General features: G+C 37.5%; 3 protein-coding genes and 1 long non-coding RNA gene across 7 annotated transcripts; 2 read left to right on the top strand and 2 right to left on the bottom strand.

Annotated features, from left to right (window-relative positions):
* Nucleotides 1-1,014: 1,014 nt before the first annotated feature.
* On the bottom strand, nucleotides 1,015-5,236 carry LOC111490799 (iron-sulfur protein NUBPL). Of its 2 annotated transcripts, none has more exons than XM_023139409.1 (8): nucleotides 5,117-5,236; nucleotides 4,880-4,997; nucleotides 4,334-4,456; nucleotides 3,628-3,725; nucleotides 2,142-2,268; nucleotides 1,857-1,942; nucleotides 1,473-1,598; nucleotides 1,015-1,322 (listed from the first exon to the last, which is right to left on the bottom strand). In XM_023139409.1, the coding sequence occupies exons 1-8, from the start codon at nucleotides 5,150-5,152 to the stop codon at nucleotides 1,155-1,157; spliced, it is 882 nt and encodes a 293-aa protein (XP_022995177.1). In that variant the 5' UTR covers nucleotides 5,153-5,236; the 3' UTR covers nucleotides 1,015-1,154. The 2 variants fall into 2 exon arrangements, with proteins under 2 accessions (XP_022995177.1, XP_022995178.1); XM_023139410.1 differs by having other exon boundaries at nucleotides 1,145-1,322; nucleotides 1,478-1,598.
* A 1,657-nt stretch (nucleotides 5,237-6,893) lies between these two features.
* LOC111491316 lies at nucleotides 6,894-8,024 on the bottom strand. Its single transcript, XR_002719695.1, has 2 exons — nucleotides 7,956-8,024; nucleotides 6,894-7,620 (listed from the first exon to the last, which is right to left on the bottom strand). It is a non-coding gene; the product is annotated as an uncharacterized LOC111491316 (long non-coding RNA).
* On the top strand, nucleotides 7,612-11,227 carry LOC111491314 (myosin-binding protein 1-like). Of its 3 annotated transcripts, none has more exons than XM_023140187.1 (3): nucleotides 7,612-8,047; nucleotides 8,190-8,350; nucleotides 8,447-11,227. In XM_023140187.1, the coding sequence occupies exons 2-3, from the start codon at nucleotides 8,257-8,259 to the stop codon at nucleotides 10,708-10,710; spliced, it is 2,358 nt and encodes a 785-aa protein (XP_022995955.1). In that variant the 5' UTR covers nucleotides 7,612-8,047; nucleotides 8,190-8,256; the 3' UTR covers nucleotides 10,711-11,227. The 3 variants fall into 3 exon arrangements, with proteins under 3 accessions (XP_022995955.1, XP_022995956.1, XP_022995954.1); XM_023140188.1 differs by having other exon boundaries at nucleotides 8,190-9,249; nucleotides 9,397-11,227; XM_023140186.1 differs by having other exon boundaries at nucleotides 8,190-10,732; nucleotides 10,848-11,227.
* A 35-nt stretch (nucleotides 11,228-11,262) lies between these two features.
* On the top strand, nucleotides 11,263-13,283 carry LOC111491315 (cytochrome P450 94A2-like). The gene is made up of 2 exons (XM_023140189.1): nucleotides 11,263-11,907; nucleotides 12,197-13,283. The coding sequence occupies exons 1-2, from the start codon at nucleotides 11,315-11,317 to the stop codon at nucleotides 13,134-13,136; spliced, it is 1,533 nt and encodes a 510-aa protein (XP_022995957.1). The 5' UTR covers nucleotides 11,263-11,314; the 3' UTR covers nucleotides 13,137-13,283.
* Nucleotides 13,284-13,862: the final 579 nt, after the last annotated feature.

Below are 13,862 nucleotides of genomic sequence, written 5' to 3'. Positions count from 1 at the left end.
ATGCTTATGCCTGCAAAGATGATGATAAATATTTTTTTTAAGAACTACCAACTCCCATAATTATAATATGATTAGATGCTAATATAGTCAACTATGATAGTGACACATTAAAAGAGATTTAAATTAATGTATTAAACAATAGGATATATTCTGAATGCCAAACATATTTTGACGTTTCTCGTTTCACTTTTTGTTAAAGAAGCATTAAGCATATATAGAACATGTACCTTTTGATTTTTTTTACTACAAAATACGCATGCACTCATGAAACTATTTGGTTAAATAGTATAATTAATGTATTATTATTGTTATTATTAATAGGATGGTGGATTATTGTTCTCTAAAACTTCTCTTAATTATTTGTAATGGCTTGGAAAGATAAAAGATAAGATTCATTTCATCAGGCATTTATTTATTTTTATACATGATCAAAGTAGAAAGAAAGAAAATGCATGTTTTAAATAATAATAATAATAATCTAATTATTCTATTCTTATTTATATCAAAAGTCAAATCTAATGTACACAAATATTCCTTTTTTAAAATATGAGAGTCATTCCATACCATTTATAAAGCGAATATTATTTATATTGAAACATAACCCGTATATGAGGAAAAAAAGAAGTCTGGAATCCAATTCTCAAAACTAGGTTTTTATTATTTATTTATTTATTTATTTATTTACATTTCTGTCAGTGTGTATATATATTAAATTAATTTTTAGGTATAAAGAATATTTTAGCTTACTCAAAATAGATTCTCTTTAAAAGAGAGAAACGATTCTTTCTCCTTAAGTAACGCTTTAAAGAGTACCATAATTTTTCCTTTTCTTTTTCTTTCTTTTTTTTTTTTAAGGAAAATGACATCTTTTTTTTATTGATAAAATGTGCCCCTAACTTCTATAATAAGCATTTGGACCAAAAATGTATAGCTTAGTCCATCGTTGAATAACAAAGTCATCATAGAATCTTTGGAGGGGGTAATAAGAGTATAAATATCTCATTCATTAAGAGCGATGCAAAAGGAGCCAAAATGAGCATAATTCAACGGTAAGTAACATATATATTTCTTTTTCTATCTCGCAGGGAATGAAGCTGGAATGATAGGAATGAAACATAATCTATTGTCAAAAAGAAATCTCGGGGCTGCTGTGGTTATAATTGAATCTTTGGATAGAGTAGTTTTTGCCTCTCCTCCTCAATTCGCTCCATAACTTTCTCAGCAATTTCCACATATTTTGTAGATACCAGGGAATTTGGTTCTGACATTACAATAGGGACACCTTCGTCACAACCTTTCCTGTTCTTCTCTTCTAATGGTACCTGTGACAAGTTATCCACAAGTTGGCTAGTATGGAAAATGACCCAGCTATAGAAATTCTTCATCGATCGGCGTATTCGTATGACATTATCATCTGGAAATCAACATAATTGGTCATGCATGATAATTAAATGGCTCGTATTAGCAAGTACCTCACCCACGAATGGGATACCCATCTCATCAGCTGCCTTGCGACTTCCTCCCCTCCCAAAGATATAGGAGCGTTCATCACAATGTGGACATGTAAAGTAGCTCATGTTCTCTACAATTCCCAGAATCTGAAGCAGCAGTCAATAACATTCAGATTCTTTCAGAAAACTTGGCAATGTCGGAGTGTGAAAATGAAGAGAATTGATATTCAGATTCTTTATCACCCAATGAATGCATGGAATAATAAGGTAAAGACTAAAGACTATCAAGAAACATCTTAACCACATTATTGTAACATTTTTATACTTTTTAGGATGTTGATAATGAACGAGACTGCAATCAGGATGGTTTGGAAATTTAGCAAAATAATATAGAGAAATTCACACCGGAACATGGACATTAGAAAACATTTTAATTCCCCTACGAGCATCCATTAATGCAACATCCTGAGGCGTTGAAACAATCAATGCACCTAACAGCAAGGAAAATGAATTATAGGTGTTATTACAAATAAAATTTGTGATGAACAAAATTATATATGAGAAACTGCTATATTTCTACCATCATACTTCGAAATAACTTAGTGCCGATAGCATTTGGATTAAAAATACAACAATTCCATTAACAAACCTGCCAAAGAACAAAGGGTGAAATCACAAATTTTTACCTACCCGAGAGTAACAATCTCTGTGACATTGTAATCTGAACATCGCCTGTACCAGGAGGCATATCAACAACAAGAATATCAAGATCTCCCCAAGCAACTCCCCTTGTCATTTTCTCCAGAGCACTTGACACCTGCGAAATTAGCCGAGTTCTAAAGAAATGTGGAAAGAGTTCAATGATGAAAACAAATTATTCTTCAAGCATAGTCTTTTGAAGTACATGTTTAGTTGTACAAGTCAGATTCAAGTTAGATTAGGAGGGAAAAAAAAGAAGAAGCAATCATTGAAGTTGAGTCAAAGGCTGATTGACAACATGATATCTAGAGTGTTTTTTGCAAAAAATATTAATCAAGTCTTTAGTTATAAAAAAATTATACATGGTCGGATCAGTGAGGAACCGAATTACATTGAGGTTTCAGGCTCTTCAAACAGTAAAAAAGAAGGTAAAATTATAAAGCTCCACCAAAGAAGTCAAACATTCAAACGTTTATAGCTTTGGAGTTCTCTTGTTGGAGATAATAACAAGGAAGAGGCCTACAGTTTCATTTTTCTCAAGTAGGGGTTTAAATGTCGTTGGTTGCATGAGCATTCTAGGAAGCAAACCAGATGGAGCATATGGTGGATAAAAGGTACAAGACTGCAGATAGCGAACCCAGACAATCAATCCATGAAATAGGAGCAAGGTGCACTAAAGGCAACCTGGCTATGTGGCCTACAATGAACCAAGTACCACAAGCGCTAGAGCAAGAGGTAATGTCACCCTACTCGAATGATTACCCTGAGTCTTGGTGCACAATAATATGGTCGATATCCTCTAAATCTTGTATAAAAAAAACATATTTTTAATATTCCAAAGAGATATATTTGGGTGCATCCTTTTAATATTATCATTAGTATGAATCTTCCCTAAGGAAAGCAAGAAAAAGATAGTTTTTAATATATGGGCATTAGCAAGCGGGAAAGGCCCAACAAACTTAATCATGATTAATCCCACCTTCCAAAAAAAATATTTCCCTTGAACGTGAACCAATCTAAAGTGAGGTGAAGCCGATAACACAATTTCAAATACTAGCCGCGTCAAACCAGGGCTCTACTCCTATCTCTACTTAATTTGCTAGCAACCAACCACAAAATACTTCAAGTTCACAAGGGGATCTACCAAAGCATTTCCTCTAGAATAGCCACATTCCTTTACAGCAGTTGCCCATGGTACTGTCCCGTTGATCTGTGGGCAAAGTAATTATGTTCCAATCCACCAGGTGAGCCCTTTTCCTTATAATTTCATTTACTCAATCTCCTTTCAAGGTGGTAAGGAGATCAACTTAATATTTACAAAAAAAGATGAATTATATATCTTGGTCATAGGAAATCTATTGCCACCTTGGTGGTAGAGAAATGGAGAAACTTATCATTCAGGAAGATAAGAAGCATTAAAGCATGTTATCTCGAAATATTGGAGGAATACTCAACAGAAAGTTTAGGGAAAACAAACCATAGGACCCCTCCACACAAGAGCAGCATTGTTTTCCACGAGTAATCCCATTGACATGCATTTAACTCCATAGCTCTCAATAGGAACCATTTTTCTATCTGTGAAAGAAAGAACGATAAAGTGATACATTATGGGGCAATGGTATCTTTGAAAAAAATTAAAGCATGGACATCGGGATGCTCACTGGGAATCATATCAAAGCCTAGAAAGCAAATGTGATTAGCCTGGCTGGCTATAATTCTTCTGAAGGTAAACAGATTGATCAGGCACGGAAAATTAAAGAAAGTAAGATAATCCACCGTTTCTTGGGAACTGACTTAACTTATCATGCAGATAAATACAAAAAAGTACACTCGAGAAGGCACTTATAATATTGGACCAACAAGAATTTCTTGGAGATTGATAGGATTATTGCAGTAGCGCTTAAATTCAGATATCTAAAATGGAAAAATACTTGAACCAAATCAAGTCGACCACAATAAACAAATGTAACTATCAGTGAGAGTAATGATGGCCGGTTCAGAAATCTATTACACCGGTGAAGGCTAAAAGCTAGCTTAGATTTAAATAAGGGTAGTTCAAGCAACAGGCAGGCTTAAGACAGAAAATACGAGCATATCCCTGCAACAAGACCCCTTGGTCAATGACACTGTTTTATGCTAGTTGAGCTATGCTATATTTGTAATTACAAAAGGTTATAAAGTACCTTCATTCAACTCTGGCTTTTGATGGATTTTCATCATAATTGGAACATTGGGTCCATATACATCAGCATCAAGTAATCCGACATTCAGGCGACACTTGTTTGCTAGTGCAACGGCCAAATTTACTGCCACCCACCCAATTGTATAAGAACAACCATCACGTAGTAACAAGTACGAAACATTTATTAGTGCCTCAATAACAGACTAGAAATCTAAGTGACGAATGCGAAATATTATTCACATAAAGCAATAAAGAAGATAATCAGAAACGTCAGAAAAAAAAGGAAAAAAAAAATCCCTTTTTTAAAACCACCTTCGATCAACTTTAAAAATGATGCATTCTGGATTACTCCTGGCGTCTAAATTGCGTTTCATTTTGGTCCTAAACTCAAAAGGACGCAATTTAACATTAGAGGTAGACAAAAATGGAGAAAAATGAAGATTATGCAAGGGAATCAGCTTGATTACCTAAGATTACAATTAGAAAAAGAGTCACCGTACCAAAAACCTAAAATTAAGAAACAGGCAACAGAAGCAAAAGAAAGTACCGGCAGTGGTGGACTTGCCCACACCTCCTTTGCCAGAAGCAATGGCTATAGTATGCTTAATTCCATCAATTTTCAGCTCCTTTTTGCTCGCGGAATATCCTCTCACACCTCCAACCCTCTACATGAACATACAGAAAGGCAATCACTGAATTCAGCCTCCATTTTGATTAAGGAGGTAAATGAAGGAGATGTCAAGAGAACCGCGAAGCATTACAGGAAGCTGAGAGATAAACTCACACGTTTACAGGAGAAGAACCAAGACAACCGCTTCATGAATTTCTTACTAGTAGAAAACGCCAATAAAGAAGAACTTCTGCCAACACAGTCTCGATTCCAAGCTCCAATTCTTCACTTCAAATTATAGGAGACGACGGCAACAGTGAAGGACCTACGAGACAACGAGCAATCGCACTTTTGGGCTCTCAGCGCCCTTGTCAGCCCATCCGGCCCAATAACATTTAATTATCCAAAAAAAGCACTATTAAATAAAAGAAATTATGTAAATAAATCATTAAAATTTTAGTTCGAGGTATAATTAAAAAAATAATTTAATGCATAATACAAAATTTTAATTTTGTGAATAGTATATTATTGTATTTAAAAAAAATTGTGGTCTATTAAAAAAATTAAAAGTTTAATACTTATTAATTTTTTATATCAAGTCTTATGAGTTGAAAAAAGAGAGGATATTTTTAAAGTTGGGGGTGTGAGGGTGATGATGCTGCTACCCCAACCCCCACCCCCCACCCCCACACCCACCCCTATGTGTATGCATTATTATCGGCATAGAGTTGGCAGTTGGCAGACTGCTACGATGATGTACCATTTTTGCATTTTTCCTTCAACATCACTTTTTTATATGGAAAAATTAGCTCAAAAGCACTTGATTTTTTAATTATATCATATCAGTTTCCATTTTTAGGTGATGCCTTCTTCCCTCTCACTCATATTTTGCTTACATTTATTTACATTCTCCTTTTTCTTCTTCTTTTCTGTCCTTGTGGTTGCTTCTCCTTTCCCTTTCGGTTGCTCAGAATCCTCCCCTTTCAAACGACGTAAGCATATTATATTCCTAACATTTGATTTCATGATAAGTAAATTGTTGTTCTGGGCAATTTCTGTTTGCTGGATTACTGTTGTCTTTGATTGCTTATGAACATTCGTCTGCGTTTTTTATTTTTTTTTATATAATTTTTCTTCTGATTAAACAGCCCAGCTTCATTGGTTTTCCTCAATGTCCAGACAAATTGGTAGTTGGGTTTTTGTGGGATCAGGAAATCTTATGCATTGTCGTTTTCAATCTCATTTTTCTATCTCACGTTTATGCCTCAGTTGTTCTTTCTTCTTAATACAATCGTAGGTTTAATATCAAATATTTTGAGATTGGGTTTGTTTTTTTTCTTCTTCTCGTTTTGCTTTCAGCTGATCTGCATTCTGGTATTGTTTGAACGTCTGTATTGCCATATTCTTCTCCAAACCACTTTTAGGGCGCTACCTCAGGAACAAAGAAAAGAAAAGAAAAGAAAGGAAAAGAAAATCCTCCATGAGCCCTCAATCTTCCTTTTTATCATTGCCTTCACAGAGTAAAGAATATACTGCAGTTTTCTCCATTACCCACATGAATCAGGAGTCAGTTTGACATATTTTTCCCTCAAAACTCTATTTTCTTGCTACTTTTCCTTGCATTTTCTTTTTCTTCTTCTTGTAAACAATTCCTCCGCAGCTGGATTTTGTCTCCCTTGCTAAACATTCCATACACCATTGTTTTCGTTCTCGATTTTTTCGGTTTCTTTCAAGATATTTCCGCTTTTATGGCCAACTTTGGATGATTTTTTTCCGGGGTTCAATTTGTATATCTTATTTTCCTTTTTATGTTGGTATTCACATTAGGTGATCCAATTCAGGACAGGATATTTAACAATACAATCGAAACATGGGAGGATCGAATAATGTTCATCGCCTAAAGGTTTTCTGGTTGGCAGAGAGATGGTAGCCTCATGAAATTCTAGAGCAATGGCAGCAAAAGGAAAAGCATTTTATAAAGCTCAAAGGAGTGTAGAGGGCTTTGCAGCCATTCTAAAGTCTGCAGCTTATGAATGGTTTCTCATTTTTCTAATGCTTATTGATGCTTTGTTGTCATATGTTTTGACTAAACTTGCACATAGTTGCAACTTCCAAACGCCTTGCATTTTGTGCTCCAGGCTTGATCATCTTTTGGGCAAAGAAAACCCTCATAATTATAGGAATCTCTTCTGTACCAACCATAGATTGGAGATATCATCTTTAGTTTCGTGCTACAAACATAATAAGCTTGTTGATGGCAATGAGATGTGTGATGCATGTCTTTGTTCATTTGCCTCAACAAACAATAAACCCAGATTCAACTCCAAAATGCAAAAGTTGAGGCTACATACTGGTGGAAATGGAGCTCGTGGAAAGTTACTAAAAAGGGACTCGATTCCTCATTGTATTAAGACAAGGCCTTGTTCTTGTTGCAGTAAGCCTTGGAAGACAAGGCCTAATGCCCAGCAACTGAAATCTTTGGTGACTATGGCCACTAAAACCAAGATTCCTTATCCACGATGCTTGAATAGTCGAGATAGCTTCAAACAGATGAGGGATAAAATTTTTGGTTCAGTAACCTTACAATATCCCTGGAAAAACTGGATTCGATCTGTTGTCTCATGTAGGATACAGTGAGCTGAGAATAACCTCCGATTCTGAGTTAGAGGATGTGCTTCCTGAAGAAGATGATGATAAAAGTTTAATATATGAAAAAAGTGAGCTTACAGAAGATTCTCTTCTTCAATCTATAACACAAATTCCACTCAAGCCTCATTGCAAAAGCCCCATGACACGTGCAGGTTGATGTGCAAAAGCCCCATGACGTGACATCGCCTGCTTGCGATGCTAATTTTCATGGACTGAGTGAGTTGAATTGGCTGCCCCGGCCAGACAATCTGATTGGCAACCCTTCTACATGGGTCGAACTTATTTCACTGGATGATGCATCATCCCCTGCATCCAATGTCTTGGGACTTTATCGCCCAAATTCAATGGAGAAAAGTGAGCTTACAGATTCTCTCAATCAGGAGTCCCCTCTCTCTTGCTCGCCTGAGTTCATCACATTACATCACGACCCACAAATTGTGGGAAAGTTGGCAACATGTAAGTCTTATTTCTCTATTCATGCCTCTCCCCGTGTGGTAGACTCTTCTGGCTTTGCCTTCCCTTTTGTTGTGTGCTTCTCCTGCCTATTGAATTTCTCCTATTCTTGTCTGATTTCTTTAACCTTGTTTATATATGACAGCTGAGGAAACAAGAACAGATAGTATGGAAATTGCATCTCTCAATCATTCAGAATTTTGAAAGTAGAAATGTTTCGTGATAGTGACAATGAGTCTTCTAAGAGTGATGAGAAACATGCAAATCATAAGAGTGATAGTGAGTCCTCTGATAGTGATAAGAAAAATACAAATCATGACAGTGATAATGAGTCCTCTGAGAGTGATAAGAAAAATACAAATCATAACAGTGATAGTGAGTCATCTGATAGTGATAAGAAAAATACAGATCATAACAGTGACAGTGAATCCTTTGAAAGTAACGAGGAACGTGAAGTCAATTTTAATGCAAAACAATCTTTCGAGAAGGAAACTTATATAGGTACTAATGATTTGAAGCAACCTCCATTGATTAGCACTACCGCTGCAGAATGTTCTAAAACTGATGAGGAGGTTTACAAATCAGCTATTAAGAACGTTAGTGATGGCGTGGATCATAGCAGTGCTAGTGAGGCCTCCCAGATTGATAAGGAACAAGAAGTCTTCGATTGTACGGTAGGTCAATCTTTAAAGAATGAAAGTGATCTAGTAGTCAATGATTTGAAGCAGTCTTCAGAGAATGGGAACACCCATATCATCTATAGTGAGTCCTCTGAGAGCGATAAAGAACAAGAAAACGTCAATTTTTCTATACAACAATCTTTAGAGAAGGAAACTGATATAGGTATTAATGATTTGAAGCAGTGTCCAGTAATCAGCACAACCGTTGAAGAATGTTCTAAAACTAATGAGGGGGTTTATGAGTATGCTATTAAGAACACTAATGATGATATGGACCATGACAACATTAGCGAGTCCTCCGAGAATGGTAATGAATATGAAATCTCCAATTTTGTTACAAGGCAGTCTTTAGAGAAGGAAACTGATATAGTTATTGAGGTGACCTATGAATTTGCTATTAAGAACACTATTGATGATATGGACCATGACAACATTAGCGAGTCCTCCGAGAATGGTAATGAATATGAAATCTTCAATTTTGCTACAAGGCAGTCTTTAGAGAAGGAAACTGATATAGTTACTGAGGTGACCTATGAATCTGCTATTAAGAATACTAATGATGATATGGACCATGACAACATTAGTGAGTTCTCCGAGAATGGTAATGAATATGAAATCTTCAATTTTGCTACAAGGCAGTCTTTAGAGAAGGAAACTGATATAGTTACTGAGGTGACCTATGAATCTGCTATTAAGAACACTAATGATGATATGAAGCATAGTAATGTTGATGAGTCCTTTGATAAGCAACAAGACGTCTTGAATTGTGCTACAGGACAACCTTTGGAGACGGATCCTGATATAGTTAGTACTGATAGAGAGCAATTTTCAATGAGCAGGCCTGTTGGACTTGTTAACCAATCATCCTCAAATGATGAAGGCCACAATTTTAGCATTTTTGACGATGATTTACAGAAAGAATCTTCTGTTGAATTCAACATAATTCGGGCATTGGATCGGTCGGTGTCGATGGAATCTGTTGAATCACTAGATGGAAGCAATGTAAGTGAAATTGAAGGTGAAAATATGGTGGATAAGTTAAAGCGACAAGTTGAATATGATAAGAAATGCATGAATTATTTGTATAAAGAGTTGGAAGAAGAACGAAATGCTTCTGAGGTTGCCGCAAGTCAAGCGATGGCCATGATTACGAGGTTGCAAGAGGAGAAGGCTGCAATGAAGATGGATTCTCTTCAATACTTGAGAATGATGGAAGAGCAAGCAGAGTACGACGTAGAAGCTCTAGAAAAAGCAAACGAACTCCTGAATGAAAAGGAGAGAGAAATTCAAGAATTAGAAACAGAGCTCGAACACTACAGATCTAATTACTTGATGGACACAATAGTTGAGTCTGAACATGAACAAAGTGATGGAGCAAATGAAGAAGATACCATTGCAGAACACCATGAATATACTGCCAATTATTCCTTCAAATCAACGATAGCGGAGGCGTCAAAGGGAAGCAACAGATCGTTGAATAACCAAACTTCATCTTTAGAATTTGAAGATGAAAAGGTGTACATCCAGCTATGTTTGAAGAGGTTGGAGGATAAGATCAACAAAATATTTGCTAATAGACTTTTACCAAGGCTTCCTAATTGCATAGGTACTGAAGAAGAGGCGAGTCCGGAACAAATAGGGGAAGGCAGTGATGATGAGAGGTCCATACACAAAATTACCTGTAATGGAAGAGTGACAGCAGAAGAAGAGTTTGGGAGTGAACAAAACTTTGGCAATGTGAAAGTTGAAGTAAGTTGTGGAGACAAAAGAGGGGGGGAGGAGATTGACTTCCTTTCTCTTGCTAATAAAATTTCAGAGCTTACTGGCAGGTTGGAAGCAGTACAAGCTGATAATGATTTTCTGGAGCACTCTCCTAGTTCACTTCGCTATGGCGAGGAGGGATTGCAATTTGCCCACAACATAGTTCATCAGCTCCATGAATCGTGTAAACTTGGGATTAGAGTAGATCCTCAGTCTGCCTCCTAAATTCTTCCTGCACCATTATATGGTAAGCATTACTAACAAACACAAAAGCTTGTATCTGATGCTATTGTGAATGTTTAGATGCAAGCAGCAGATAGCATGATCCTGTACTGTTTTTGCTAAACCATTTCTTGGTATAGTTTCTGCAGATATCTTAAAATGGGAATCAGCAATCAGTGCTAACCATCATCATTAAAAAAGGTCATGGTTCATCCCTTTTGGCTGGGCTGCAATGCATGAGCTTGAGCGTGGACATGCCAGATAAGGATCAGAGTAGAGGAAAAACAAAGGGTATGGTTGAAAGCCGAGTCTTCCATCTTGTGGAGCTTTTCATTTTTGTGAGGGTTAGTGGATTTTTACTTGTAAGAGATGACGTCAGTAGAGTGACTCAATGACACGTCTCAAAATCTCATGGGTCTGTTGAGTTTAACCGGTCTTGGTTTGGACTTGTGTCGGTTGCCAAAGTTGAAAAACTTAGCACCAATTTCCAATTTTAATAATTTTGGACAATTCTTTAAAAATCAAAAGACAAAAAATTGGTTTTTTAAGAACCCACAATGTAAAAGGCAAAGCAAGTGCAACTTGGAAAGCAGATTGAGACCTCATAATGGTAGCTCCATTGTTACTCTCCTTCCTCCTTCCATTACTCTTCTTCTTCTTCTTCTTCTTCTTCTTCTTCATCTTCACCAAAACCCCAACTTCCTCTTCTACCCCTTCCATTAAACTCCCCAGAGCATACCCCTTAGTGGGTTCCTTCTTCGCTGTCTTCGTCAACCGGCACCGCCGTCTGGAGTGGCTCTCCGACATCCTCCAAGTCTCCCCCAACGCCACCTTCACCCTCCACCGCCTCTTCGGCCAGGCTCAGGTTTTTACGGCGAATCCCGCCGTCGTACAGCACATTTTGAAGACCCAATTTCATATTTACCAAAAGGGAGATCCGTTTCGCTCTGCTTTGAGCGATTTTCTTGGCGACGGCATCTTTAACGCCGACGGTGAGAGCTGGAAATTTCAGCGCCAAGTTTCTAGTCATGAGTTTAGCACCAAATCTCTTCGGAAGTTCGTTGAGACTGTCGTCGACGCTGAGCTCTCCGATCGCCTCACCCCTGTTCTTAACACCGCGGCCACGGCCTGCTCTGTTTTGGATTTTCAGGATGTTCTTCAGCGGTTCGCTTTTGACAACGTTTGCAAGATAGCTTTTGGGTACGTACGTTAATTACAAAAAAAACAAAGATTCACTTGCAAATTTTGTTTTCTATGATTTAACAGATTAATTTTTAGTTGGTTATAATTTGAACTTGTTAGTGGCTAACTCATTCTCCTACCTACCACAATTAAAATGTATAATTTGAACTTTTTTCCTTGTATCTTCGCCCGTAAAATGTATGATGGTAGTTTGTTTTGTAGGAAATTCTTTCACTTTATAACTATAAAATTAAGAAAGAGACTAAATTTGGAATTTAAAGCAAATCAAAATAACTTTGATGAACAGGTATGATCCAGCTTACTTATCACCATCATTCGGTCAATCAAAGTTCGCAAAGGCATTTGAAGACGCAGTTAGAATCAGCAGCTTGAGGTTCCAGTCTTTGGTTCCAATTTTCTGGAAGCTCAAAAAATTTCTGGACATTGGGTCCGAGAAAAGGCTTCGAATCGCCGTAGCCGAAGTTCGAGGATATGCAAAGAACATCATTGATGAAAAGAAAAACGAGCTCCAAACCAACTCTTCAATCGCCTCAGTCGACTTGCTCTCCCGGTTCCTCAGTTCCGGCCACTCCGACGAGGATTTCGTCACCGACATAATCATAAGCTTCATCTTGGCCGGACAGGACACGACCTCGGCGGCGCTAACCTGGTTTTTCTGGCTGTTGCCAAAATACCCACAAGTGGAAGATCGAATTTTGGAAGAAATTTGCAACAAATCGGAGGATTTTGGTTATGATGAAGTGAAGAATTTGACGTACACTCATGCGGCTCTGTGTGAGAGTATGAGGCTGTATCCGCCAGTGCCGGTGGACGGGAAGCAGGCAGTGGCGGACGACGTACTACCGGACGGGACGGTGGTGAGGAAGGGGGAGAGGGTGGCGTATCATCCGTATGCGATGGGGAGGATGGAGGGGATTTGGGGGAAGGATTGGGCGGAGTTTAGGCCAGAGCGGTGGCTGGAGAGCGGCGACGATGCGGCGGCGAAGTGGAGGTTTGTGGGGAGGGATAACTACACGTATCCCGTGTTTCAGGCGGGACCGAGGATTTGTTTAGGGAAGGAAATGGCGTTTCTGCAGATGAAGAGGATGGTGGCCGGCATTTTGAAAAGATTCCGAGTGGTTCCGGCAGCAGCGGAGGGGGTGGAGCCCAAATTTGTACAGTACATGACAGCAAAGATGGAGGGCGGGTTCCCGGTGAGGATCGAGGCACGAAGGGCTCAGGGTTGACAACTATTTTAAAGCTCATTATGTCTCGCATCTATATTATGTTTTGATGAAGTACAACAAACTTGGACACTTCACTTATCTCAGATTATCAATTATTAACTTATAATTTTACAAAGCAATATATTAAATCTATCTAATTACATCATACTTTTGGTTGGTTCATTTGCTTTTATTATTACAATACAACACAATTTTGAATTTTAATTATCATTTCCCACTATTTTTTTTTATATGAATTTATTCGTACATCGATCTGTTTATAAAAATTAATTAATTTTGTTTTTCTTTCACAAAACTAGCTCTTTTTCGATATTTATATATAGATATCAAAATAAATAAACCCATAAATGAAACCAAAATTAGTTTTGAAGACTTGACTTGACAATTATATTCTATTATTACAATTGCAAGTTTTCTTAAGGTTGTTGGGTCAAGTCAACGGAGGCAAGGCGAGTCGTCGGCTGCTACAGTCAGAATATTGACTTCTCACTTCTTTTTTCCTCTTGAATAAATGCTTGTTGTCTCGTTGTCACATTGGGCCAATTTTTCAAGCCCAATCCAGTTTTAGATTACAACGAAGGCCCATAATACATTGGGCCTGATTGTGACGAACCTACCGTGACGTGTAAATATTGCAAAAAGAAAGGGGAAAAAAATGTAAATATGTTCATTAAAATGATTTTCAATGATTAGTGACAAACATACAAAAATGGAACACATTAGTGA

This window comes from Cucurbita maxima, unplaced genomic scaffold, assembly GCF_002738345.1.
Source record: "Cucurbita maxima cultivar Rimu unplaced genomic scaffold, Cmax_1.0 Cma_Scf00016, whole genome shotgun sequence".
NCBI classification, from domain to species: Eukaryota; Viridiplantae; Streptophyta; class Magnoliopsida; order Cucurbitales; family Cucurbitaceae; genus Cucurbita; species Cucurbita maxima.
The sequence above is the reverse complement of the archived record's forward strand: the minus strand, read 5'-3'. Positions and strand labels throughout refer to the sequence as shown.